Source organism: Cordyceps javanica, chromosome 1, assembly GCF_051103115.1.
Source record: "Cordyceps javanica chromosome 1, complete sequence".
NCBI lineage: Eukaryota > Fungi > Ascomycota > Sordariomycetes > Hypocreales > Cordycipitaceae > Cordyceps > Cordyceps javanica.
The window spans coordinates 5,050,331-5,076,998 of record NC_139295.1 but is presented as its reverse complement, the minus strand read 5'-3'; the positions used below and the strand labels follow the sequence as shown (position 1 = coordinate 5,076,998).

General features: G+C 52.7%; 8 protein-coding genes across 8 annotated transcripts; 1 reads left to right on the top strand and 7 right to left on the bottom strand.

Moving 5' to 3' along the window:
- Positions 1 to 19: 19 nt before the first annotated feature.
- On the bottom strand, positions 20 to 1,408 carry V2A60_001527 (DNA-directed RNA polymerase I subunit RPA49; the record flags this gene model as incomplete). The annotated part of the gene is made up of 2 exons (XM_083252887.1): positions 20 to 1,212; positions 1,267 to 1,408. The coding sequence occupies 2 exons, from the start codon at positions 1,406 to 1,408 to the stop codon at positions 20 to 22; spliced, it is 1,335 nt and encodes a 444-aa protein (XP_083109013.1).
- Positions 1,409 to 4,951: 3,543 nt separating this feature from the next.
- On the bottom strand, positions 4,952 to 5,938 carry V2A60_001526 (uncharacterized protein; the record flags this gene model as incomplete). Its single annotated transcript, XM_083252886.1, has 1 exon — positions 4,952 to 5,938. One exon carries the CDS (start codon positions 5,936 to 5,938, stop codon positions 4,952 to 4,954), a length of 987 nt encoding a protein of 328 aa, XP_083109012.1.
- Positions 5,939 to 6,321: 383 nt separating this feature from the next.
- Positions 6,322 to 8,487, bottom strand: V2A60_001525 (uncharacterized protein; the record flags this gene model as incomplete). The annotated part of the gene is made up of 6 exons (XM_083252885.1): positions 6,322 to 6,405; positions 6,457 to 7,268; positions 7,373 to 7,434; positions 7,495 to 7,888; positions 7,946 to 8,027; positions 8,089 to 8,487. The coding sequence occupies 6 exons, from the start codon at positions 8,485 to 8,487 to the stop codon at positions 6,322 to 6,324; spliced, it is 1,833 nt and encodes a 610-aa protein (XP_083109011.1).
- A 467-nt stretch (positions 8,488 to 8,954) lies between these two features.
- V2A60_001524 (uncharacterized protein) lies at positions 8,955 to 9,204 on the bottom strand (the record flags this gene model as incomplete). The annotated part of the gene is made up of 2 exons (XM_083252884.1): positions 8,955 to 8,997; positions 9,023 to 9,204. The coding sequence occupies 2 exons, from the start codon at positions 9,202 to 9,204 to the stop codon at positions 8,955 to 8,957; spliced, it is 225 nt and encodes a 74-aa protein (XP_083109010.1).
- A 1,004-nt stretch (positions 9,205 to 10,208) lies between these two features.
- Positions 10,209 to 11,099, bottom strand: V2A60_001523 (uncharacterized protein; the record flags this gene model as incomplete). Its single annotated transcript, XM_083252883.1, has 1 exon — positions 10,209 to 11,099. One exon carries the CDS (start codon positions 11,097 to 11,099, stop codon positions 10,209 to 10,211), a length of 891 nt encoding a protein of 296 aa, XP_083109009.1.
- A 629-nt stretch (positions 11,100 to 11,728) lies between these two features.
- Positions 11,729 to 14,575, bottom strand: V2A60_001522 (serine/threonine protein kinase ATG1; the record flags this gene model as incomplete). The annotated part of the gene is made up of 2 exons (XM_083252882.1): positions 11,729 to 14,389; positions 14,447 to 14,575. The coding sequence occupies 2 exons, from the start codon at positions 14,573 to 14,575 to the stop codon at positions 11,729 to 11,731; spliced, it is 2,790 nt and encodes a 929-aa protein (XP_083109008.1).
- A 5,169-nt stretch (positions 14,576 to 19,744) lies between these two features.
- On the bottom strand, positions 19,745 to 21,156 carry V2A60_001521 (ornithine-oxo-acid transaminase; the record flags this gene model as incomplete). Its single annotated transcript, XM_083252881.1, has 3 exons — positions 19,745 to 19,879; positions 19,937 to 20,638; positions 20,701 to 21,156. The coding sequence occupies 3 exons, from the start codon at positions 21,154 to 21,156 to the stop codon at positions 19,745 to 19,747; spliced, it is 1,293 nt and encodes a 430-aa protein (XP_083109007.1).
- A 2,067-nt stretch (positions 21,157 to 23,223) lies between these two features.
- Positions 23,224 to 25,156, top strand: V2A60_001520 (protein GPI10; the record flags this gene model as incomplete). Its single annotated transcript, XM_083252880.1, has 3 exons — positions 23,224 to 23,400; positions 23,453 to 23,683; positions 23,735 to 25,156. 3 exons carry the CDS (start codon positions 23,224 to 23,226, stop codon positions 25,154 to 25,156), a joined length of 1,830 nt encoding a protein of 609 aa, XP_083109006.1.
- Between the last annotated feature and the right edge of the window lie 1,512 nt (positions 25,157 to 26,668).

Genomic DNA, 26,668 nt, shown 5'->3' with positions numbered 1-26,668 from the left:
CACGACGCACAAGACGATTCTACTTTCTGCGTGGCGCAATGTGTCTCTGCTTGGGAAAGTCGAGCGGCAGAACCAGTCGCGCAACTGACGTCGCGACACCCTCGGCTTTCTTGGAGACGGGTTTGACGCGCGCGCCGATTTCGCGGAAGTACTGGTTCATGGTCTTGTCGTCGAGGCGCAGATCGTAGCGCAGGTCCTGTGTGTCCACCTCAAAGTTGTCCGTGAGGCACGCAAACACGCAGACATGTGTCATCAGCAAATCGATGTGGAACTTGCGCATCTCGTTCGCCTCGGAGAATTTGCGGCGGATATTCTCAATGACGGCCTCCGGGGCCGGGGCAAGCGCCTCGCGCAGCTTATCGCGGGGAGGGATAGACCGCGAGCCCTTTTGACGGCCGGGCTTGGTGTTGAGATAGAAAGCAATGACGAAGGCAAGGTAGCGCAGGACGCGCAAACGCTCTTCGGCTGTGTCGTTACTGGCTATGGCGTTGACACGCATAGCGACGAATTTTGAGACTGTCTGCACACCTTCTTTGTGTCGCACCTGTTCTTGCCACTCGCGGATAGGCACCATGTTGAGAATATCAGCACCGATGACCACCTTGGGATCGTAGGCATCATGAATGTCCTCGGCGTGAACGTTGACAGGCGGCAAAGGCTTGGCGTCGTCGACAACAGCTTGTAGTTGCTCGCGGGTAGCCATTCCGGCGGCGATCTTACTAACGGAATGGAGCATGGCGCGAGAGGCGTCATCAATGTCGGCTGGTTTGTCGCCAGCCTTCTTCTGCGGCGATATGGCGTTGAGTACACGCTCGTTGATGACTTTTCTGGCCTTTTTCGTTCCAAAGGTTTGTCCGAGGTCAGTCTTGAGTTCCATCATGCTCTGCTTCGCGTCCTTCTCTTCCATGGCTTCTGCAGCAGCTTGTTTAGCCCGCACGGCGCACCGCACCACCATTTTCTTCGACTGTATCACTTCCACCTTGCCAGTCTTCGGGTCGTAAACTCCAATGAAATGATTTAGTAGTGGTTTCGCGCCGGGCTGCGAATCCTCTTCTCGGGCAGTGTAGTCTATGCTGTGATGCGACGTCGAATGCAGCATCAGCTTTCTGTCAACTGCAGGCTTGGCCTGTTTGTTCTTGGCTCGAGTCTCTGTTTTCGAATCGTACGGGTGAAAAGCCAAGTCATCTCCAATTTCGAATCCAGGGGTTGTAGCTACCGCATGTCAGCATTACCGAGCTTACAGCGTGCTTTGAGATGTCATCATACCGATCACGGGTGGACAGAACTTTGGTCGCACCACTCTTGAGACGCTGGCAGTTGCAGGAGGAGCATCAATGACAACCTTTTTCGTCGGCTTTGCAGATGAGTCCGCCGCCCTCTTGCGCTTTTTGCCATATGTTTCAACCATGGCGAATAAGTCGTCTCTGTGACCTTAATGCTGCGTTTGACTTAGCTGGTGATGGCTCCCAAATTTTTTTTTCTGGATCGACCCAACTGGCGCTGCAGAAAACCCACCCGCCCAACTGCCAGTCGGGCGGTGAGGGCAGGTTGACAGACCCCACTGGTACTAGACCCCACTAAACCATCGCTGGAACTTGTAAAAGCAGGGTCCAGCATTGGCTGATACGGCGTTCGTTTATTACATGATCGCAAACAGCTGAGATTTAAAGGCAAGTCTAGGTGTTCGAGAGCTAGCTGATGGGCTGCACGCTGAATCCTCTAGAGCAAGGTGGCTGTGGCCAGGCCTTGGACTGCCGCACTACTTAGAGACGTGGCGGGGAACATGAAGTCATAGATTTACGAGTCACGAGGGCACAAGGTTCAAGTTTGTTTGTTTGTGGAGCAAATCTGGTATTGTTGTCGAGCGACGCGAGGCGTTCATAGCGTGCGATGTATGGCAGCTTGCTCATTCTTGGGGCGATCTCAAAACGCCGACTGGTACCCGACCGTCTTTTGTCCATTACCCATCCGTCGCACCATTGGGCGAAACTCCGAGGCTACTTGTAATGCAATCGCGCCATTCCCCGAGCGAAATCCTTGATTGTAGGATTCCTGGCGGAGATTCGTGGTGGTAGCATAAACAATTCCTGAACCGTAGTAACATATGCCCATGGGAGCGTGTCGTAAACTCATGAAAGATGCGTCAAGTCAGGTAGAAGTGCGAGTCGTTTATTTCCTTCAAAACAGTTAGCATCAAGCCCTTATTCATCTTTGATGGTTCCAACAACTTACGATCTAGCCCTCATCTTTCTTCTCTTGCGCTTAAGGCGCCTGACGCGCTTCTTTCTCCATTTGGCTCTCATCTTGAACGACGAATCTAGGCAATGTTAGTCTTGGGTTTCGGTTCGCGAGTTTGGTTGCGACAGATGGTTGCATTGCACAGACAGCCAGTGCCGATTGACTATCCGATACAAGCTTCCTCTCTATCGCCGCCCCGAATTGGTAGCACTCACTTGTCCTGGATGAGAATCGTTGTTGGATAAGGAACAACTCTGAAGGAGGGGGGCGAAATTCAAACGATTAAGCTACTTCAGTAGGGCACGAAACCCCCAAGCGTCACGTGTGGATGCTCGCCTGTTTTTGGTTACTACACCACACGCTCATTGGCCAATGGTGCTGTGATGATGCAGGTGCGGGCCCACTCCCACAGTCCATCACCAGCAGCGACAGAAAGGACTAGTGAGCTGTGATGAGAGTTCGGGAGCTGTGTGCCAGCCGGCTGGCGACCAGCTGCCAGCTGCCAGCTGCCAGGAGCTGACCCTATTTGCTGATGTCCGTTTGTACTACGATCACAATTGGACTTTGCCAATTTTCAATGATGTTTAAGTGCTATTGCAAGCGATTTTCTCCGTGATGTCAATCCCCTGACACCCTTGCGCTTCTCAGTCGACTTACACGCCACTTGAAGGGGATAAGGAGACACAATGCAGCTTGTAGCTCGAAATGACGCCGGAGCATACAGCAATCAAATAGCCGGATGGCTCTATTATTCAGATTCCAGAGCTGAGCCTCATCTGAGCAGTCAGTCAATACCGATGCATGAGCTGTAAACACAAGAGGGCTCAGCTTGTGTGGACCTCTCGCTTACTGGGGCACAGAAGAAATTGCGTTGAGCAACAGAACAATACTGAAGATTGGGCGAGACGAGCGTGCAAAGTGGGCTTCGAATAAAGGCATTTGGAAATTGGAGGCTGATATGTTACAGCTCGTTTTCGATTAGCCAAGACGCCGAACATTATGTATCGAGAAAACATTGCGAATTTTACGTCGTTCTCTACGAGCCCGGTATAAGTCATGTCTACGTTCGAGATCGCAAATCTTGCAACGGCACCTACGTAAACGGTCTCTCTATCGGGAATTCTCTTCAAATATCATCAGGCCACCTCTTGGCTCATGGCGACGTAATTGAGATCCGACCATACTGGCAATTCCAATTTAAGCAGAACGCGCTTGCGCCAGAAGAGTCTCTCAGCAAGCTACAAACGCAGGAGTCACAGGTGCGAGCAGGCCGGTGGTTCTCATCGAGTAGCATTCTCACTGATCGTAAAAGCTCTTTGAAGAAAAGTACACAATCCTACCACGTGTGCTGGGCGCCGGGAGCCAAGGATCAGTCCACCTTGCCATAAATACAATATCCAAAAAGCAGCTCGTGTGCAAGATCATAAAAATGAAACAAGCCGGAGTCCGCGGGCAACAAGTATCGCCCCAAAAAATTTTACAAGAATCCAACATACTTCGTCAGCTTAAACATGTAAGCCATCAATGATATTTTCTCGCGGTCACTAATGACTATACAATAGCCAAACATTCTCACTTATGTCGACACGCTGTGGTCCCCACATACCCTGTAGGAGATTAACAACCTGCAATGGCGACTATTTATTGACGTTGCAGGTATATCTTTACTGAACTGGCCTCCGGAGGCGATTTATTATCATATATTAATCAACATGACGTGATTCTGGAATTTGACGCGCGTATTCTTGTTCGGCAAATAGCTCGAGCCTTGCATTGGCTTCACAAACGAGACATTGTTCATCGGGATCTAAAACCGGAGAACATACTCCTCGCATGCTCGCCGAAAACATCGTGCCAACGAGTCATGCTGTCAGACTTTGGTTCTTGTGCACTACCGCTATGCAACAAGCTTAAGACGAATGTGGGAACGCAAAACTTTCAAGCACCGTAAGCCAGCATCCTCTCACCGACGCCAGATATTAACCTTGAATATGTAGCGAGGTTCTGAAAGGCGAAAAGCAAACTATTGCTGCTGACATTTGGTCACTTGGTGTTATTTCCATGCTATTGGTTTCCGGATGTGGATTTCCGGGGATTGATGGCTTGGCACGGCTGGACCAGTGCTCTCTGCGCAACCAGCTACACGATCTGCTCGCTAGATGCAAGGACACGTCCACCAATGCCAAGACATTTATATTAAGCTGCATGAAGACCAACGCGAGTCATAGGCTGTCCTCTGAACGTGCCGACTGCCACGATTGGTTTCATGTGCCGACTAGCCACCTCGAATTCTTCCAGGCGCTTGATGCCAGGACAGCCGCCTTGTAGGACGAGGGCGAGCGGCCGCTACCCACACAGTTGCCAGATGTTCTGGAGGAGAGCCGGCCGCAGCTTCCTGTCAGCGCTATCAATTACCGCGAGCTGGCCATGACGCAATGCGAAAATATCAGAAAGGCTAGCATCGCGCAAGTTCATACGATCATGGCCGAGGACAGCAAGCGGAGGGTAGTTAAGGTTCACCGCAGGGGCCAAGCATCTTCTAAAGGCCGAGGATGAACACCGACAAGTCACGTCCTAGACGCGCTCATTCAGGCCCGGAGAAGCTGAAGAGCACAATCTAGAAGTTCTTGAAGGGGTGAAGGTTGGACGAACTTATGCGTGATTCAAAAGTTACCTTTGTATTTCTCGGCGATGAGACGTAGCTACATTTGATTTATGCATAGCCCAATCTAAGTATATGGCTTGCATGTTTACCCTCATCGTTCTGTGCAAACTCAATCGGGACCAAGGGCGAATACGTCGCGTCCTGTGTGTCAGCACTCATAAGTGGGCGTAGAAGCTCATGAACCTGCCCCAACTGCTCCTTCGCGGCTTCGTGCACGCCGAGCTCTTGCACGTCGTCCAAGGCAGTCTTCCGTTCCGCCGCCGTCAACGGGCGCTCGCGCTCGCGCTCCACTGCCCCCGCGACCGCCGCCGCCTCGCCGCCGCTCCCGTCCCAGCCGTACGCGACCAGGTTCCCCCGGCGTACCACAACGACCTGGTCCGCCGCACCTGACTCGTCCAGGTACGCGGCTGCGCGCAGCAGACCGGCGTACGAGTCGTCGTGGACCTTGACGGGCGTCAGCCGCACCGGCAAGCCGCGCGACTGCGCCTCCGGCCTGTTGCGGTAGAAGCGGGCGAGGATGCCGAGGCGCGACAGCGCCGCGGGGACGGCAAGCACCACGACCTCGACGCGGTAGCCCGCCGCGCGGAACAGCGCCGCGAGCTCGCAGAAGTCGTCCGGGTGGCGGCACGCGCTCTCGAGCACCACGTCCACCTTGCGCCGGGCAGCTTCGCCCGCGGCCATGGCCAGCCACCGGCGCGCGTCGGGCCCGGTCGCGGGGGAGGCGTGCTGCGGGGTTGCGTGCGCCAGCTGCGCGTACTGCGGGTGGTACGTCTTGTACGTGTCCGCGATGAGATGCGCCGGTCGCGCTGCCAGCGAGGTGGAGGACCCAGTCAGGGCCTGTAGAATGGCAGGCGCAAGGAGCGTCTTGCCGGCGCCGGTCTGGCCGACGGCGAGCACAACGAGCGGCTTGCTGCGGGTGGAGGGCAATGGTGCCGAGGCGGCGGGGAACTCGGCCGGCAGGATCTCATCGTTGAAGATACGGTGACAGTCGGCATCGCTTAGGCGATACGAGGAAAGGTCTGGTGGAGGGGGCATCTTTTTTCTTTTTCTTTTTCTTCCCCGAATCTTGGCGGGTTTGTTTGATTGCTGTGGAATTGGGGTGCTCTTGGAGGGAAGTGACGGCAGCTCTCAGTGGGGTGTGTCAGTATATAGCTAACAAGCTGGGTGCTGTCGAATGCCTGACAGAGGTGCTGCATTTTAATCACAATTAGACACAGCTATTGACAATACTCCATTCTGATTCCTGCATCGGGCATTTTCTTCTACTTCTGAGAAGACAAGACATTGCTATTTGACTCTGCTTGCTCATATCTGCAGGCGCCTGGCTCATTACCACGGGCTCGCCATGTACAGGTCTCAAGCTGTACCCAAGTTGGGCCCCCTCTCAAATTTCAACGAACGATGACCGTTAGATTGTACTAATGAGATTTTCCGGAGTCCTCCTTCAATGGGACAATTTGGTTCAACACAACCTTTTCCGCCGTCGTGTCAGAATCGACAGCCTATTGAGAATTAGTGGGATGCCAATGATATAGAAAAATACCAATCCTTACAAAATAGCCAACTCGTAGTGCCTGGAAGCGAACAGTTTCAGGGCCAGCATCACTCTGCTTTTCCCCAGCCGTCGCTGGCCATGGAGCTCGCTGACGAACTTCGGCGTAAGCCGCTTCGACGAGAGCGTTGGCATAGATAGTTTCGCTATCGGGATTAATATCGTTCAAAAACCCCCCTTCTGCTGCCATAGGGTTTTCTGAGTTGAACAGGGGAGCGTATACCCGGGCTTCCGCTTTCATCGAACCCTCAGGGACCCATTGGATGTAAGCTTTAGGCTTCGTTGTCTTGTCAAATACTGCTTGAATGCCCGTGACCTTGCCTGTTGCTTCATCTTTGGTGTAAGATACAGCTCGAATTGGGGAAGGACCTTGAAGCAAGCCAACAGTCTTGCCCGGCGCAAGCCTATAATAACTTTTTCCGTCAACAGAACGGAAATCCGAACGATCTATGTAAATTGTCTTGGTGAAGGCTAGTTTGTGTGTGCCTAGAGAGGGGTCTTTGGGAGAGAACGGCGCGTCGAGTTCGAGCGTCTCTTCGTGATCTTGAATGGTCACCGGGATCGGGTCTAGAACGAGCATGAGACGAGGCACTGTTTGTTCGAGATAGCGTCGGACAGACTGCTCGAATCGCTCCACTTGAATGAAAGTTCTGGCTGTCGTAACGCCTAGCTCATTAATGAACGACAGTATGGCGCCAGGGGGTACGCCTCTTCGCCGTAGAGCAATTAGAGTGTAGAGTCGTGGATCATCCCATCCCCGGACAATCTTCTTTTCAACAAGTGCTTTCAGGACTCGCTTGCTCATAACGGTCCCTGTAACATTTAACCGTCCTGATTTCGAACATTTTGTCAGTCAAACGGCAAAATATGAGCCAGAGCAGTATCAGAAGACGCGGTAAAACAGGCCATCGGCTTACCAAACTCCCGTTGCATGGGTTCATAGACTTCAAGTGTCTTGTTGAGCCACTCGTAACTCTCCCTTGATAAAACAAATTCAGTCGTACAGAGGCTGTGTGTGATCCCTTCAAAGCTGTCGCACAAGCAGTGCGTAAAATCATACGTCGGGTACATTTTCCAATTGGGATCCCGGATATGCTTCTTCTTCTCTTCTAGAATTCTATACGCAGTTATGTCCCACATCTGAGGGTTGCTGTTTTCAATATCTTGTTTCATGCGCAACGTCGCCGTTTGAGGGCCGTATTTTCCGTCTCGCATGTCTCGAAACTTGGCGAGATTGGTGTCTGGATCTTGCTCGGCATGCTTGCAACGGTAGCGGGGGCCTTCTTTGCCGTCCTTTCCCCCACGGGAGAGTTGAATCTCGGGTTGAGTGCAGTGACAGACATAAGCTTTATTGAGACCAATTAACTTTTCTGCGAGGTCGTACAGCCGTTGGAAATTGTCGCTGGAATATGTGACCCGACTGGGGGTGAACCCTGCAGAATATTAGCCTCCAGAGCTAGCATATAGCACATCTAATACGGATAAAGTACCCAGCCACTTGATAATGTCTTCGATGGCATCGAAATAGACCTGGTCTTCCTCGTTTGGGTTCGTATCATCAAAGCGTAGAATCTATATGAAGAACGTAAGCTATCGAGGAATAAGAAAAATTGAGCTGCGGAGAGATTTTTACAGTATCTCCTCCATGATAGCGCGCAAAGCCAAAATCTACAGCAATGGCTTTCGCATGCCCAAGGTGGAGGTAACCATTCGGTTCGGGTGGGAAACGAGTCACGACAGGCTTCGTAGGCCGCTCTTTGAACACGTCTGCCAAGAAGCCCTGCCTAAAGATGGCATCAGGATCTTCGGGGGGCTGGTCACTCGCAGCGGGTTGCTTCGGTCTGACGTTTGCAGCACTAGATGCCGTTGGCCCTTCTGCGGCTTTCCTAGCACGAGCTTCATCTGCCGCTGCCTTCTTTGCGCGTTTCTGTGTGCGCTTCTTCAGCTCGTTCCGCGAGACCATGTCGCCGGTAACATCGTCGAGAACAAGCTTGGCAGCACCTGCTACAAGTTCACTCATCCCATCGGCCATTATGAGAGATGTTGCTATCAAGAAGAGTTGATGAGAAATGGGGGATATTTTCGACGTTGGCCTGATGGCATGAGTGGGGACGGGGTTAGTCAAACACACCTGAACGATCACCACATGCGTCTCAGCTAGGTATGATAATATAAATGTTCGAGTCGCTTGAATTCAGGTGGTATGAGTCACGTTTTCAAAAGTGTCTATTGTGGTACATAGCGAGCTGTGCGAAAGCGGCAGGCCATTCTGCGCAAGGTGAGTCACGTCGCACAAATGTAGTGCAGGCCTGGTTACATGGGGGAGCGTTCAGCTCTGGAATACGATCAAACGATCGGTTGAAATGAAGAAAACATTAAGGATTTACTCACCGATCTACAATGTCCCAAATGGCTTATAAAAACCCTGAAACATCTCGAATGATTACATGCTCCACAGGATCCATCCCTGCGAGCTGAGCAGCTGTCGACCTTCCCATCTTATACCATGAGAGGATTAAGAACGTTGCCCAGAGTAAACATACTGCGGTCATCCATCATCAGAGTACATGATATTCTCGGCAATCTCCACCGGGATGCGAGAGCCAGCAACTCTGCTGACGCCTTCAAGCTCAACGAGCATCTGATGAAACCTCTGCTGGTAGTGCTGCATTTCGGTGTGGTGCTCGTCGCGGCTATCCAGCCACTCTTGAAGTGACCTACGCGCCTTTTTGACTACATGATGAGTCATAAATCAATAACTGTAGCACTGTGAATTGGGTCCCTCACCTGTTCAAGATAATCGGCCAATTTCCTTGGCGTCTACATACGACACGTCGTAACGACTGACGTTGTACTCTGCATCACGAACGTCGGCAACCAGGAATAGACGAGAGCCTCATTGTGCCCATATTCGCATCGAACTTCAGTAATACCGGGTATCCCAGCCGGTAGACAAACGTAAATATTTTATCAGATCGGCAGATGAATAAGCATCGCAAGGCCAAAGATGGTCAAGTGGTATAATGGACGGGAGAAGACAGGACCATGTAGGTAGGCAAGTTCATACTTATATCAAAGGGAAGGTAAGTCAATATTGGAGGAAGCAATCTTTTTGATCAGCCATGCTCTGGGCTATTGACTGGGCATTTTGTAGCCATGGCTTGTTGCAATCGCCGAACAAGAGGTAGCGGCGGGTGGCCGAAAGGATGTTGGTCTCAACTGAGCCGCTTGCGGGGGATAGTAAACAGCCGGATGTCTGTATGCCCCTTCTGTAATATAGAGTGGAGGGGGGGAGGCAGCGCGGCGCGAACTGCAACTTTGCCGTCTCATTCGGCACATGAATTCTCGACTTCACCAGGCTTCGCTGCCTGTAATGGAGGCTGAAGTGAGCGCCTACACCCGGAAGCTGTCAGGGATATTGGGCTTGCCTCTTGACTACGAAGTCTATACCGACATGAAACTGATATGAAGTTGACTCATTTCCAACAGAATTCGTAATTTCCAGTCTCATTGCTCACCAAAGGGCCTTGGAATGGGGCTGGCCCGGAAGATGATGAATAGAAAATGTCCGCAATATGTAGAATTTGACAATGCTCTAGCTTTCCCAGAAACGCGAGCAAATATCATGCGGAGCAGGAAGAACACATCATGTTCAAAAGAGTTGCATCATGCATTGCTATCGAGCCACGCCGAACCACATCCCCTTCATGATGGCAGACTCCTTCGATGACTTGCACCAAAATCTCTGTTCCCCTACTCCACGTCGTTCCTCAGCGGTAGTGCAAACCTGTGTCTCTCGTTCTCTAAGATACCCTTGTCCCTCTCGTCCTCATCCTCGCACACCTCGCCCCTGCGGCGGCACCGCTCGCACGGCGCCGCCTCCTCGCTCCCCTCCCTGCCGCTGCCGCTGGCGCCGCCGCCCCCTCGGCGGCGCACCGTCATCCGCGAGCACCTCAACCCACTCGCCGCGCACCCTCCGCACCGCGCCCGACCCGAGTCCCTCACGCGGCCCGGCCGCCGTCTCACCGTCGGCGGGCCCGCGACGAAGCGAACCGGGAACCCGTCCACGTAGCGGGGCGTCGTGGCCGCGATGCCCGCCTCGTGGCGCGCCCACAGGCGCCGTGCCCACTCGTTGAGCCGCGCCGCGCGCTGATCGATGGCGACCGCAAGCGCCTCTTCCTCTTCACTGTCGCTGTCGCTGTCGCTGTCGCTGTTGCTGTCGCTGTCGGGCAGTGGTGGCGGGTCGTCGACGGACGGGTCCCATCGCTCGTCGAGCAACGCCCAGCAGACGTCCTCGGCCTGCGGCCGCGTGAGGATGCGCCGGCGGTCGCGCTTCCGCCGGCGGAGCGCGCGCAGGGCCGCACCCGTCGTGTCGGGGTAACGCGCGCGCAGCAGGGCATCCTCGTAGGCGGCGGCGTCGGCGGCCGCCAGCGCCTGGGCGGTGCGCTCCCGGAGGGAGGTGCGCGGCGGGAGGCCGGCCCGCGGGGGTGGTGGCGGCTCGGCGGCGCGGGCTTCAGCGAGGCGCTGCACGGTGTAGAGCAGCTCCATCTCCATCGTCGAGGGCGTATTGCGTTGTAAGAGCACGGAAGAAGAAGAGAAGAGAGGGAACGGCTCGAGAAGATAGATGTCCGGTCGTCCAGTCATCTTTGGCGTTTAGTATTACACTTGGACCACACTTTCCTTTCTGCAGAGTTCTTTGACGACAGCCGCTGGGCACTGACAAGGGTGAGCAAGCATATTTTCATTCAAACTGTGTATTCATGCTCATCAAAGAGAAAAGAGGCTAGGTGGCACTGCTCCTTCATCCAACAAACTAGCTAATTCATATAAACACAATCTGGTCGGAAAAAAAGTCAAGGTAAATAGATAACAAGGGGGAAAATAAGGAGAAGCCCCATCCTCGCACTATCAATGCTTGCTCAAAATTTGCTTTCAAAAGCATATATCAAAGGCATAGAAATCAATAGCGCCATAATCCCGAACGCCAAACGAGACAATGTAAATCCCGACTCGGAGGATAAATGTAGAGATTGGTCGTGTCTGTCTGTCCTGGACCGACAGACAACTCCACCAAAGCCAATTGTAAATCACATAAAACGCCATGTAGGATATGTCCATGTTGGTAACAAGAAATACTAAAAATGGCAACCAAGCTGCGAAGCTCGCTTGCGCGTGTATATGCAATTATGGATGCCAATATATTGTATATTGGCATCCCGTGAATATCTTTTCTTTTCTTTGATTTTTTTTCGTGGTAGTTGTTTGTTCCGCAATCATGTTGAGCCATATGATGGTACACTACGGGGAGTCACGTCCCCGCTGAGTCGTCGCATAGCAGACGTGTGCTGCGTCTTGTTGTTTGCCTCCGCAATCATCTGTTGCTTCTTTCGCACCATGTTTAATCGTCCGGTAATCATTGTGATCATCTTTCGTACATGTGCCTCTTCTTCGGTGTCCAGGTCGTTGCCTTCTTGTGTACCATCTCTGGCTGGCTCCTTGCCAGAGGATACTCTTTGGCCCGTCGCCTCGTCGTCATTATCCAAAACTGCCTCCAACATGCGGATGGCAGTTAGATAGGAAATTTCGCAACCAGGTAAATTTTCATTCGTCACTTCATCAATAGCAGCTGCACGACTCATCTCGAGTGCTCGATCGTACATGAGCTTTTCAGCACTGATACCTGGTGTCAAGTATACTTGCTTCGCCCCACCAGCAGAGGACGCAATCGAATCCTCACCTTCGCCGGAGGGATGGCCCGGGTGGTCCTCAGGGAGCTGCTTCTGGGCTTCGGTAAGCTTAAGGCGTACGACCTCGGACTTTTCCAGGACTTCGTTGAACCGCTGACGGACCCACTGAACGACAGCGTTGATGCGTTGCACAAGTGTCTGGGAGACCACGGACGATTCAGTACGAGATTTCTTGGACCACCACAAACTCGCAATATCCATAGCCCGTGCAAGGAGCGTCAGTGATTTGACATAAAGAACGAGTGCCTCCTCTGATAGAGCCACAGTAGCGTCAACAGTGAGGCCGTCGTCTTCACCAACGGCGTCATCATGACCGACACCGCCGAGACCGTAGTCCATGGATGGAGCCAGAGGTACCAGCTGCTTATACTTGACCTCGGCAAATCCGTACACGCAGTCACTTCTGGTCGCAAACTCCTCGATAGCCTGTGCAGCCTTGGCATCCTCGTCGGACACCTGAGAGGTCTTGCCGTCGCCAAGTAGCCCGGCAGATGTTGGTGTGGGGTATGTAGGGAAGGGCTGGTACAACGGTGGCGATGGGCCCTTTTGACGTATGGTATTGACTTTGTAACCAAAAAGACGAAGGCTAGCGTCTTGAATCGCTTTCGAAATGGCGCTAGAGGCAGATCCGGGACTAGCAGAGAGCGCCTTTTCGTATGAGGAACGGCGATCCTGACCAGCACGCCCTTGAGCAACGAGAGCTGTTCGTGAGGCTGGCGTTGGAATGGCACCTGTTGTGGATGTAGACGAGCCTTGCTGAGTATACCTCCTCTGCATGGGACTCGACCTCGTGGAGGGGTTGTTTTGCCCCAGCTTCTCATTTGCAGCTAGCTCATCGGCCAGAGCGTTGACTTCGACATGTCGACGCTCAACAACAACGTAATCCCTTTCGAACATGACGTCCTGGGCGGCCTTTTCCTCTTCTGTTAGGGACACATCTGACGGCTGCCGGGCCACACGTAAAGATGAGGGTTGAGGCTCACGCCCACTCCGATCGGCCGCTCTGGGGTGATTAGGGGCCGAGTGTGACTGTATTGGCACAGGCCGTTGAATACCAAGACCGTGCCCACCATCTCGAGGAGAGGTACTTGGACGGCGCTCGAGATTCTGACTTTGCCGTCTTCGGCTTGCTTCAGCGGGGCTTCCTAACGTAGACGAGCGCGGCGAGCCACGGGGAGACTTTGGGGACGAGCGAGTGTCCCTGGGATCGTCGCTCAGCTGTCTGGCCAACTGCGCGCGCGGTGATGAAGGCATGGCCTCTCCTTGGCGAATAGTCTGTAGTTCCCGCCTGGGTGGCTTTGGAATGTCATCCTCAACAAGACCAGGAATATCACCAGTCACCACGTGGTGGGTGAAGAAGTTTTCAAAGCTCAAGCGCTCCACGGGGCTTCGCTTCAGCAGGGCCCGGACGAGAGCTTTGAGGTCCGGGGTTACGACGACTTCTCTAGGAAATTTGATGATGTCCTCCGCAGCTTCTATCTTACGGAGCAGCTCAACGTGGTTCCTAGCTCGAAAGGGCGGGCGTCCTGTGACCATTTCATATAGTACGGTACCAACAGACCACAGATCTGCCTTGGCGTCGTAACGTTCATAGCGGAGAATTTCGGGCGCCATATACAGCGGGGAGCCACAGAGAGTATCGGCGAGAGAGGTTGAAGGCAAAACGCGCGCAAAGCCAAAGTCGGCAAGCTTTAGCATGGGTAGAGAGGCAAGCCCGGATATTGGAATCAGGGAATCTCGGCTCGCCTCCATGATGGGTAACGCCCGTTCTTCCCTAAACGCTTGCGACGGTAGTAAGAGGAGATTTTGCGGTTTGACATCTCGATGAACATAGTTTTTAGCGCGGAGAAACTCGAGTGCACTCGATAGTTGCTTTAGGAAGTGGCGGATGACAACTTCGTGCAAGCCAGAATTGGGGGCGCAGGGGTACTTGCGCGCCATCTCGTGGGTGGCTGGGTGCGTAATGAGCTTCTCTCGCTTCTTGATAAAAAGGGACAAGTCACCAAGCTCGCAGTATTCCATGACAAGGTTGATGTGTGTTGATGATTCGACGCAGTCGTGGAGGGCAACGATGTGAGGATGCCGGAGAGTCTTGAGAATCTGAATCTCTCCGTAAAGATTCTCTTTTAGCTTCTTGTTAAGACGCTCTAACTCAACAGATTTGATGGCGACGGCAGCTTTGGATTCCTTGAAATTGTTAGTCGATTGTTGCTGGCCTACACAACGCAGCGGCGCAAGGCTCACCTTGTGCCATCCCATATAAACCTGGGCAAAACTGCCTTTTCCGATCTCCCGATCGATGATGAAGCTGCCAACATGACGACTACTCCTGCGAGTGCCATGGGACGAAGTCCCTTCCTGTCGGCCTGCCATGACGTCCTGTGGAGTTTATCAAAGACAGGAAGAGATGTAGCCGTCAAGGGTGGCTGGCCGCAAGCGGGCTTATACTATTCGAAAGACGTCGACAGCGGTCAAGAGATTCATGTAAGCTTTGCGGTCGGCGTTGCGTTGAAAGGGAGATGGATCATGTATTGGTCGAATAGGAGAGGCAGAAGCGGATTCGAAGCAAGGCAGCAACGTCGAGCAGAGCGCACAGAGTCTAGATGGATCGAAAGATGTGGGTAGCCGGACGGGAGTTTATCCCCGGGGGGGAGGATGTTGGGTCGTATAGTTGGGCTGGCCTGTGTAATCTGTGGGCTTTGTCGAGTTAGCTGGACTGCAGGGCTCAAAGTAAGTGGCCAGTGAGAGGTGCGATGGAAAAAGGCACTGAGGTATGCATGCATGATGGAGGGTGTGACAAGACAGGGAAGCCGCAGCAACGGACCAGGAAACGGGAACGGACGTGAACGCAGAAGCCCAGGGGGGGAAACGGGTGCGAGAACTGCGCAAGGCAACAACGACAGGACGAAATTCAGGCAGGACAAGCACAGACGTAAAGTTGAGGGGCGCGATGTCGAGATGCAGGGATGCCTGGGGAGGAGAACGAATGCCGGCGAGCTAACGGTGATGCGCAGCATTAGGCCGTGAGCTTGGTGACTAACATGGGATCGCAAAAGCTGGGCTGCCGATGGGAAAGTCTTTTGGGGACGACTTGGGGTAAAGATTTGAGGCGAGGAGTAGAAGCGTGCCTGAGCGCATTGCGGGATTGAATGAATGTCTGGGGGATATGTCTCGGAACTAGGCAGATGGCTGGGAAGACGGTTTTGGCGGGCGGCCGGTGTCGAGGGCGACGCAAGACGGAGAGAGTAGCTGCGTTTGAGGAACGGCTATAGCTAGGTCGCCAACTACCCAGGGAACTACCCATACAGACAGAATCGGAGAGAGGAAGAGGCGCGTGGTGGGCAGCGAGCAGCGCCACCGTCACGTCACACTGGACGACTCACCCTGATGGTTTGTAGCCAGGACCAGATAAGAGGCCGAGGCAAGTTGCGATGAGCCAGGGGGAGGAGAAGGAGATGTCGAGGAAAAGAAGAAAGATACAGTGCCGAGAAAGACAAAGAAAAGAATGTTGATGGGCGGTGTTCGTTGCACGGGCTACGGCTGGCTGACAAGCGTGACTGTACCGATGGCGCAAACAAGAGGGAAAAGGCGGGCGATGGCGGAGGAGGTGACCAGGCCAAAACGTCGAAGACAAGGCGTCACCGACAAGGCAAGTTGCCGAATCGAGACGCGGCGCTAAAATAGTGAGGGGAGCAGCGGTGATGGATGGTCGTTGGTGTGTGCGTGTGTGGGTGACGATGTCGCATGTACGAATAAGAGGTCGAGTGGGCGACGACGGGCGGGTGCGCGGCGTGGAGAGTGTATTAGTCACAGGCCAAGTTGTGAAGAGGAAAACGAAGGCGATGACGGGATGGGAGATGCGAAATAGAAAACGAAGGTGATGAAATGGGATGGAACGGGACACGAATTGCTGCAAGAGAGATGAGAAGACAGGAATGAAGCGAGCGGTGTTTGCGATGCTGAAAATGGGTTAACAAAAAAGCCACGACAAGCAATTTGTAGGTTTACTACCTGGTATTATTACCTACATGGCCAGTCAGCCAGCAAACAGGTGGTTCTGGGCAATGCTACAAAGGGGGCGATCTCATGGCCCAAAACAAGCCAGCCTGACGGGTGCGCATGGTGCGAACCGTACTTGTGGCATTGAGTGACTTCTTTCTGTGTTTCTGACACGAACGAGTCGGCGGACTGGGGGGGGATCCGTCACGACACATTTAGGACGAGCTCGTGATGCCATCGTTTGGGGGGGGGGGGGGGGCGAAACTGTTGGCGCCCTTTTTATTAGTAGCTCCATACCTACCATACTGGTAGTTACAGGTTAGGTAGGCCTTGCCTTGTACTAAGGTAAGAGGTAAACTACCGATTACAGTGCCAGAGTGCTCAGGTAATAGGGGGCAGTTGGGGGGGTGAGGGGTAGGCTCTCTTCTCCAACTGCTATACATGCAAGACAACGGCCAAGTACCTTGCAAGTACCCAGTCTGCCAGTCCCCCAGTTTGCCCCCAATGGCAGCACGTACTGTGGGTGGATGCCTGGCCACATCTAGCGCTGTTTGCACACGTGAGCAAGCGTTTAGGTAGGTCAGCGTAGGTCTCGCGCCCGCCTCCATCAGAAACAGGCGGACCCTGATAAAACCATAAAAAATACCTCGTCGTTACCTGGGGCGAGTCGAGGACCAAAATGCCCGGCGTGCCGGGAGTTGATTAAAAACAAGACTGGTGGCTCAAGGTACTTAAGACTTGGGGTACTTTCGACTAGACCATCTTTGTTCTGTATGCATAGTTATTTACATGAGGAGCCAAGACTTGCCCCCGACGAGTGTGTGCCAGGCAGCTACTTATTTACTGAGGTGTAAGGCAGGCATCGAGGTACATGAGACAATCGCTGGACCACGGGGCTGTGCTGTGAGGCAGGCGGTGGATAGACAAAGACATCAACTCGAGTAAGTAGCATTTCAGCCAGGACGGCACCGGCATGACCCTCCAAGGATAAGAAAAAAGAAACCAAACACACACAAAACGACATAGATAAAAGAAGCAGACGACGATAAGCCGAGCTTGCCACTCCGATGGAGTTCTGCTATCTAACAAGCCATCATCTCTTGTCATCCATCTGTATCGCGGGGATCGCACGCACCCCCGCTACCAATACTTATGTCAGTTGGCCAGCCTGTGCGCATCCTTATCGCCTGATAATCATATGCACATTCTTCTTCTCCAGTAACAACAAGGGTCTTTTATCAAGATTGACTTTTTTCTTTTTTTGTATCTATTCTTATCCCGTCTTTGTATCCGCCAATCTACTGGTACTTACGTACTACCACAGAACCGCCAGCACGACACAAAGATTGCTCCAACCTGAGCAAAGCAGACATGGACAGGGGTTCGTTCATTCCCATCCTCCCCGTGACTCTTTTGTTGCGAGGCGTAGCCCTGCCTGCGCATGCAGCCAATGTGATATCTCACTGGCCAAGTAGTGACTACTTACTTATTGCTACGCTCTCTGGGATCTCTTTTCTCTTTCTCTCTGGCGTGCTACTTGTCATGCTGCCTCCCAACAAAAAAAAAACCCCCCATCATGGCAAGCCACCACAAATGTCCTGTCCTCCTCAGCCAACCAGCCGCCGCTCATCCACCACGGACGTTTCTCGTCGTCGTTACATCCCGAGCCATTATTGCACCTCAGCTGCTTGTCCAGCCGTCGCCAAAAGACGCATCATTTCCTATTTCTGGCAAATACATACTCCTCCTGTCCCGCTGCAGCCACTTCAGGGTCAACCCCCCCACTCCCAGCATGTTTTCCCCAAGATGACGCAGGTTGGTAGGCTGTGAGGTTCGATGGTTACTTACTGGTACTATTACTCTGCGAACAAGCACATCAACCCCCCCCCCCTTTTCCTCCCTTTTTCGCCTGGGCTGCCCTAGGCCCAGCATCAATCTGTTCGTATAATTGCCAAGCCGTACATGTACATCAACAAGGTGTTTTGGCTGCCGGAAGCTTTCCCCGCTACACTGCATCATGCCAACGAACCCCAGCATTGCCTCGTCCAAGTCGAAATGTAAAAACTCGCAAAATAGATAGAAAATACAACCAGAGAGGAGCGACGGCAGGGGAAAAAAAGCGCTGCTGCCATGTCTGTTGCGTCCTCGAGCCAACAACACTTTGTTCTGCTATGTGGGATGCTAGCCGAGAAGACTACCCCATCATACATACGACTGTTATGCCCAATGCCGTGTCACCACCACTTGTCTTACACAAGAGTGCGTTTCGTTGCGCCCTCATAACCTGCAGGTCGCTGCCACATCACCGTCGAAGAAGTCTGATCCCCAGATGCACGCTCTTTCGACCAGTAGCAGTTCCAGATACCACCCCCCTTCATCACGGGCAGTCGTGGCAGCGTTGTTAGCGAGGCATGCAGAATGCAAGCCAAAGGGCGGGGGAATTCATTCCCTCGTGGCGCTCCCTGACCGGCTCCCAAACTGGTTGATCCCCCGTTGCTACCGTTTTTTTGTGTCTTGTTCACAGTCTCGTCAATATCCTCTTGTACTCGATACAGTCGTGTCGCTAAGTACTTATACTACCCTTTCTTGTCTTGTTCCTCCCCTTAGCCTCTCCCTTCTGCAGCCACATGCTATCCGCTCGCCGCCCCGATAGGCTATGTCTCTTTTTGCCACGGCGTGCCATATGACCCCCCCCCCCCCGCGATCTCTCATTCTGATAGAAAAGTCGACAGGGCATTGCAGCACTGCATAATTAAGCCACTGCGCTGCCAGCGCATAATTGGCATTATAAAATTCATACTAGGCTACTACGGGTTCCGAAAGAAGATGACTTCACGACAGGCTGCTTTTATTTACTGAGTATTTATTTATTTATTTTTGCGTCGCTTATGTACCACCTTGCTGAGTGGGTTGCACGCAACAGGGGCATATCCGTGATCACTGCGGCGCCATTATGTTTTACAATATGTTTTTGTTTATTTTTACGGTTTTGGCTGCCTGTCATTGAAGCTTGCTACTTGCCGACGCTCCGTCTTATCAAGTATGCTACCTAGTCATGTCACTGCAGGGACTCTGTGGGCGCGCCGGGCTCGCGCCGCCGAAGTCGGACACCCGCTTTCTTTCTCTCCGCCTAACTTACTTACCAGTACTCGGCTCCCCACTAATAATGTAACTGCATCTTAGACATTCACAAGCACCCGTCACTGGTCAGCTAATCTAGATTGTTTGCCCCCGGCCTCAAAATTCCACATGGTATGCCTGTACTTGACTTTACTGCTCGAAGTCAATAAATCAATTCGCCTAACTAAGTTTCCATGTTCCTATGCTGCCTCATGACGGTCATGGCAATCCTTTGGGTATCTTGTAGTACGACTAAAAATCACATAAAAGGTCGCTCTATCGTCTCAATTCCCGGGACCTCGCGCTCATAATGCAGCCCAACCTTGAAGCTGGCCTTTCCACCAAAATGCTCACATCCACTAGCTCTTTTCCAACTTTCATCTGGCACATTGTCATTGTTTCGCTCGGCCGTGTAATGGTCGTTTAGTGCTCAGCTTTGGGGGTGTTGGGCAGCTCCTTGAGGGCCTCAGCAATGATGCTGACGCCCTTGCGCAACTCCCCCTCGGTGATGACCATGGGTGGAGCGAATCGAATAATGTCACCATGGGTGGGTTTAGCCTGTAAAACAATCAGTACTTTGCGCCATCACAGTATAGATGCACAGGGGTTACATACTAGCAGACCCTTTTCCTTGAGCAGCATGCACAGGTCCCAGGCAGAGCGGCCGTTGGTGGCAGACTCGTCGATGACACAGGCATTGAGAAGACCCTTGCCACGAACCACCTTGAGGATAGGTGACTTGAGGTCAATAAGACCCTGGCGGAAAATCTCACCCAGGCGCTGGGCGTTTTCAATCATATTCTCCTCCTCAATCAGCTCCAAAGCGCGGATGGAGACGGCGCAACCCAGCGGGTTGCCGCCGTAGGTAGAACCGTGAGTGCCGGGCTCAACGACCATCATGACTTCCTTACTGGCGAGAACAGCACTGACAGGATACATGCCGCCGGAGATGGCCTTTCCGAGGGTGACCATGTCTGGCTTGATGCCGGCCCACTCGGAGCAGAGCATCTTACCGGTGCGGCCGATACCAGTCTGAATTTCGTCGGCAATGAGAAGCACGTTGTGCTTGGTGCAGAGCGCCTGGACCTTTGCTAGGTAGTCCTCGTCGGGGACCATGACACCAGCTTCGCCTTGGATGGGCTCGATGATAAAGGCAGCGGTGTCCTTGCCGTGGGCATCAAGGACCTCCTCGATATCTGCAACATTGTTGTACCGGATAGGCTTGCCAGTGGATGGGGATGTAGCACCAATATTGGGAATATAAGGGCCGTAGTTATCCTTGGACTCGGGGTCGGTCGACAGGGTAATGGCCGCCATCTGTAAGAGTCAGTACAAGCCCTTAAACCAGTTCGTATCGAGAGCCTGAAGAAACAACTTACGGTACGACCGTGGAAGTTCTCGGCAACGGCAAAGACAAGAGCCTTGCCCTTGTCGACACCCTTGACCTTGTACGCCCACTTGCGGGCAACCTTCACGGCGGTCTCCGTGGCTTCCGCGCCAGTGTTCATGGGTAGCACCATATCATAGCCAAAGACATTGCGGACTTTTTCAGCCCATTTGGGGAAAACATCGTTGTGGAAAGCCCGTGAACTCAACGTAAGACGCGAAGCCTGCTCGGTGAGTGCCTTGACCAGTTCTGGGTGGCAATGACCCTGGTTGACAGCACTGTAGGCGGAGAGAAAGTCCATGTACTCGCGGCCCTCAGGATCCCAGACATTGATTCCCTGGGCTTTGGCGAAGACGACGGGAAGAGGGTGGTAGTTGTGGGCAGCGAATTCGTTCTCGGCTCCAATGGCAGCCTGGGTGGAGGAGGCGTGGAAGCGGGAATCCGTCATCTTGAAGAAATAGCTAGAGATTCGAGAAGAAGCCTGAAAAAGGAGAGAAATGTTAATGAAAGGAAGCGAAAATTTTGAGTTTGTATAGTTTAAAAGGGAGAAGTGTTGGCCATTTGTACAGAGACGCTGGTTTCCATTTCTAGCACCAATGAACAACCTTAAAATTGCCCCTCCGTTACTCGACTCGTAGCCTGGCCGGCAACCAGCAACACAACGTTTTGGTGGGGGAGGGGCAAAGGGCGTAGTGGGAAGCAGCATATGGGCGACGCCAGAATGACGTCGACTAGCAGAACGTACCTGTGATTGTTTGTATCGATCGGATCTGGGAGAAATTGTCTGAGGAAGCAGATTCAGATGCGTGCAGGCAGAAGAGGTTTGTTACAGAAAGGCCCGAGAACACGAAGTGGGCGGCAAGCAAGGCAGTAGTTATACTTACCCGTCTGTACCCATCACTGGAGACCTGTCTGTCGCATGTTCCGTCCTCGTGGGCGCAGTACGAATTTTGTGCCCGCCGCTATACCCCTAAGTGCAAGTGTGAGCGCCGTGATGTGGGTTCCATTGGTTTTTGTGTGTTCCAACATGGAGCGGAGGCCGACATTCGGTCTGGGCTGGACCCAGACGCTTGTTTCGGGCTGGGCTGGCCACATGGAACTGGTCTCTGAACCGGCGGACGAGTCGTTGGCTTATGTATCCAATGTCGAGCCATTGAATTTCATAGACATGGTTTCGCATCGACAGCGACTTCCCCTCTCGGGCAACGGAGGTGACGGCCGTTGCCGGATCTCGTCCCCATCACCTAGCTGGCCCGAAGTGACCGTTGTTGTGAAGCCGCATTGCCCCACACGCACAAATGGGATTGCCCAGGCATTTGTCTTTCCAAGCAAAAAAGAACCTTTTTTCTGCCCCAAGACGGTGGCAATCCTTGGACGACTTGGTAGGTACTCCCGTGTTGCCTGACAAGTTTCAGCCCACCAGCAGCACAACGCCGAGGCCAGCCGGCGCAGTAGGGCGTGGGTTTCAGACATGATCATGTTCACGACGGGTCCGCGAGCCTTGCTCTGGTCCACACTTGTTGCTTTCCGCCGCCGCCGACGTATCGCACCGGCAGCCGGAGCCGGGGTGACCGGGGCGACCGGTCAGGCGCCCCTCAGGGGACCAGCCAGCAGCCAATTGTCGACGAGCTAATGACAGCCATCTTACGCTTGCATAAATTGGTCTGAGCAGTGATGTCGACGACTGAGGTTTTGTTCGATTTGCCCTCGTCGTGCTAAGACGCTGCCTGGCCACACTGTGATGTCTATTTCTGCTTCAGACTCTCAGGAACATGCCTCTTCGTCAAGTTGACCATGCAGCTCGCGAGATACTCGATTGATGTTGATGTACATGATGCTAGAGTCTGAAGATGATGGTCGCTGAGATGGTTTTGAGTTGTAAAAGCCAAACTGTGCTCCTAGCTGCTGAAAACTTCAGGGCTGCGTTTGCTGCCAGGTGCCATGGCTGTTTGCTGCGACACTGCATTCACAGGCTTCAGCGGTGCAAAATGCCAAAATTATGTCAAGGTATCTGCGTCAAGCTATAACCGCTGTTTTACTCTATACCTTACGTGCTCTACACCTTATGGCGTCAGTTCTCGGGCAGCGTTGATCGCACCGTATCGAGACTCACATCTGGAGCACTCAGCTCCGTCTACTGGTATCAGTAGCTTGCAGCATCTCAGATGAGATTGCGCCCCACCACGCGACCCCCTTTCCTGTGAATAAAGGTTGGTAACCTTGACAAGATGCTTCAACACTATCGCTTAGCCACCGACATCACATCGGCAGACCCCTGCATGCGAGTGGTATAGAAGTCCGGCCTCTCTGTCGCAGCCATTCATTAAAAAGTGATTGAGGCTGAATTTTGTTTTCCCGATTCCCGATTCCCGATCCTGGCAACTGATTAGCAACCGCGCATCGCATCGGCCACCAAATCGAGACGTGTCCAACGGGCCTAGCCAGTGCACGTATTGCTCGGCGATTTGATTGCCGATGTATTAATTCTCCATCAATTCGATACACATCGCACGGCATGGCACCTGCACGTTCCTTTGGGAAATCTCGCATTTCCTTTACCGATGTCTTGCTCGTCCGCCTCGTCAACGCGCTCAGCATCGCCACCTTCTTCCAGCCCGATGAGTACTTTCAGTCGCTCGAGCCGGCCTGGAAGCTTGCGTTTGGTTCTGAAAGCGGTGCATGGCTCACTTGGGTACACTCACATTCGTCTAATAAGCTTATTCTCCTGCTCTAACCCTGTCTAGGAATGGCACTATCAATTGCGCTCCTCGCTACATCCTATGCTCTTCGCCATTCCGTATTCGCTTGTTGACCATGCGTCACGTCTTCTTGACCTTTCCACTTATTTGCGCTCTACCATGCTAATTGCGGCGCCTGCTGTGCTGCAAGGCCTCATCGCCGCGCTAGGCGATTGGTATACCTTCAAGCTTGCTTCTAATATATACGGCCACGACAGCCTGGATGCCAATGTCACAGTAAGTTTCAACCCTTGCATGTTGAAAAGATCGGCGACTTATGTCTCCTAGCTTATGCTGCAACTTGTCAGCCCATGGCAATGGTACTGCGCATCACGCACATTTTCCAACTCACTCGAGGCCTCCCTCACCATAACGGCGCTTAGCTACTGGCCGTGGAAACTTCTCGCCGCTGCCACAACGACAAAGGAGAATCCAAAGCCTGTCAATTCCCTGAGCCATTGCGGTACCCTTGGTCGCCTTCGCATCTGTCTCTGCCTCGCCGCCTTGGCCATTGTGCTACGGCCAACGAACGTGTTAATATGGGCTACTATTGCCGGCCTCTCTGTGACACGCCTGACCTTGCGCGGACCTTCGCCCCTCAGCATGTCCACCGTCGGAATACTTATTCGTGAAGCCATTCTTTGTGGTTCCTTCGTTCTAGGTCTCTCGTTGCTCGCTGACCGGGCCTACTTTGGTTTCTGGACCTTGCCTGCCAACAACTGGCTCAACTTCAATATTACAAAGTCGCTGGCGGTCTTCTATGGCCAGAACCCCTGGCATTACTACATTTTGCAAGGAATTCCGTTGCTCTGCACCACGATATTACCGTTCGTCTTGCCCGCACTCATTCGACCGCAGACGCATGGCACAGCGGAGCTTGAAAACACTCAGCGTGTTTTGGCAGCTGCCGTCTTTGTCACGGTTACGACACTGTCGCTTATCTCTCACAAAGAAGTACGCTTCATACACCCTTTGTTGCCCATATTCTCTGTCTTGGCGGCTCCTCGTGTGAGATCCTTCTTCACATCGCCTCCCAAACCAGCAACAGTCAAAGGAGCAACCTCCAGCCGTCAGGTCCGCAACAAGGGCTATCTCATGGCAGGCCTTGCTCTCAATGGTCTGCTAGCCGGATACCTCTCTTACTTTCATCAAGGTGCTCCAATCCAGGTACTCTCGTTTCTCCGCCAGGATTTCGAGCGCATCCATGCCACCGCTCCCAACGCTTCGCAGTTCACTCATAAGACAGAGCTGTTCGCTCTCTTTCTAATGCCGTGTCATTCTACGCCGTGGCGCTCGCACCTGGTGCACCCTAGTCTCCACGCATATGCGCTGACTTGCGACCCGCCGCTGCACACCAAACCCAATACTGTCGAGAGAGATACATATCGCGACGAGGCAGACCGGTTCTACGACGACCCCGTTGGCTTCTTGAGTCGCGAGCTGTTTCCGACTACACCCGCGCCGCGACCGTCAACTGTTCCCGGAGGCCGCAGCCCAGAGGCCGTGCCTGGTCAGCTGAACATACCGCGGTATATTGTGGGTTTTGAAGGCGTGGAAGGCTATCTAGAGACCTTTCTTAGTACAACTGAGGAGGGCAAGGCGTTGGGCTTGAAGCTGCAGCCCGTGTGGAAAGGCTTCAATGGCCTTTTTCACGAGGATTCGCGCCGTGCAGGAAACATTGTCGTCTGGGACACGGGCGTTTTTTCATGATCGTCACCACATTCTCTGATAAGCTTCATATATTGAAATGTAAAGTTACCAGCAGAAAGAACGTACTTCTTGCCATAGTCGATGCAAAGTGCACGCTCCTACTCGTCATCTCAGTCATACCAACACAACGCCGTCAATCCCGATTCAGTCAAACACCATCCACGATGCCATAGCCATCACCACCAAAGCCCATAAACTATGAACCAAAACTGGCCAGAGAGGCGACTCCGTACCCTGCCAACTCTCGAACATCGATAGCGCGGCAACATACAACCAGAGCAGGACGAGAGCGTAGACAAGACAAACAACTATAGATGGATATAAATGTCAGGATGGGTCTTCCTATCAAGAGGTAATACCGAGCAAACAGTGCGATTGAGGGGCTTGTTTTCCCACGTATGGGAATGTTTAGGGGTCTGTAACTCACATTCCTCGACGTAGAGCTGCTTGATATATCTGCCAGGGTGAAGTCGAGGCGCGACAGCCACGACGACGACATAAACGAGCATGGCTGCAAAGCGACCGTTAGTTTAGAGCCCCCCTACTCTACCTCTCTATCTCCCTCTCCTCGATTTTTCCTTCTTTCTCTTTCTCTGGGGGTTCTTTCTACTTACAGGCTATTGTAGTTGGCCAATCCTTTGTGAGGGTGCATTCACATGCCCGAGCTGAAGACATGATGAGAAAGGAAAACCCCCCAAGGCTACCGGAGTCCGTGAAAAACTTTGAAGATGAGAATTGGAAATAGGAATCTCGAAGCGGTCTAGAATGCTCTATTGGTGCACCCAAAAGAAGAAGTCGTCGAGAAGGGTCAAGGATAGTTGCTTTGGGCAAGTTTTCACAAGAACATGCACACACTTGGTCAGACTTCAGGGCAGGAAAAGCAAAAGAAAATTCTCATAAAAATATGTATACTAATTTGTTTTTACTTTTCGCCTTTGGATCATTTTGCGTTTTTGGGCTCCCTTTGGCGCGAAACAGGTCCTTTGGCGTGAAAGAGGCGTCAGCTATCGCAAACTTTAGATGGGCACACGGGCAGGCGGTCTCATTGACCAAGTGGACCTGGGTTTTGAACCGACTGTATAATTTTTTTCTCTGTCTACGCGGGTTAAGCAGTGTACGGCTGCGCTGGGTAAAGCAAAATATTGGAAAGAAAAAAAATAAATTAAAAAGGGCGTGTCTGTAACACCCATGCTCCTGAATTCGCCTTGGACAGGGAACTAACGACAGCCCCGCCACTACAATCACATGTCCCTCTCTATCTCCAGCTAGACGATATCCATCGAACAGAAAAAAAAGGCCAAATCATACATACATGTCCAGTTAAGCCTCACACATAGAAAGAACATGAGAAACAGTAGATCCTCCCCAACTCTCGCACGTTTCTAATAGGCTTCCACCCAATGGCCTCACAAAAAACACCGAAATCAAGTCGACCTTTTCCGGACCACCATCTCCACACATATACCCTCAGTTGACCGCACACCATTTCCCTTGTTTACGTCTTCGCGTACA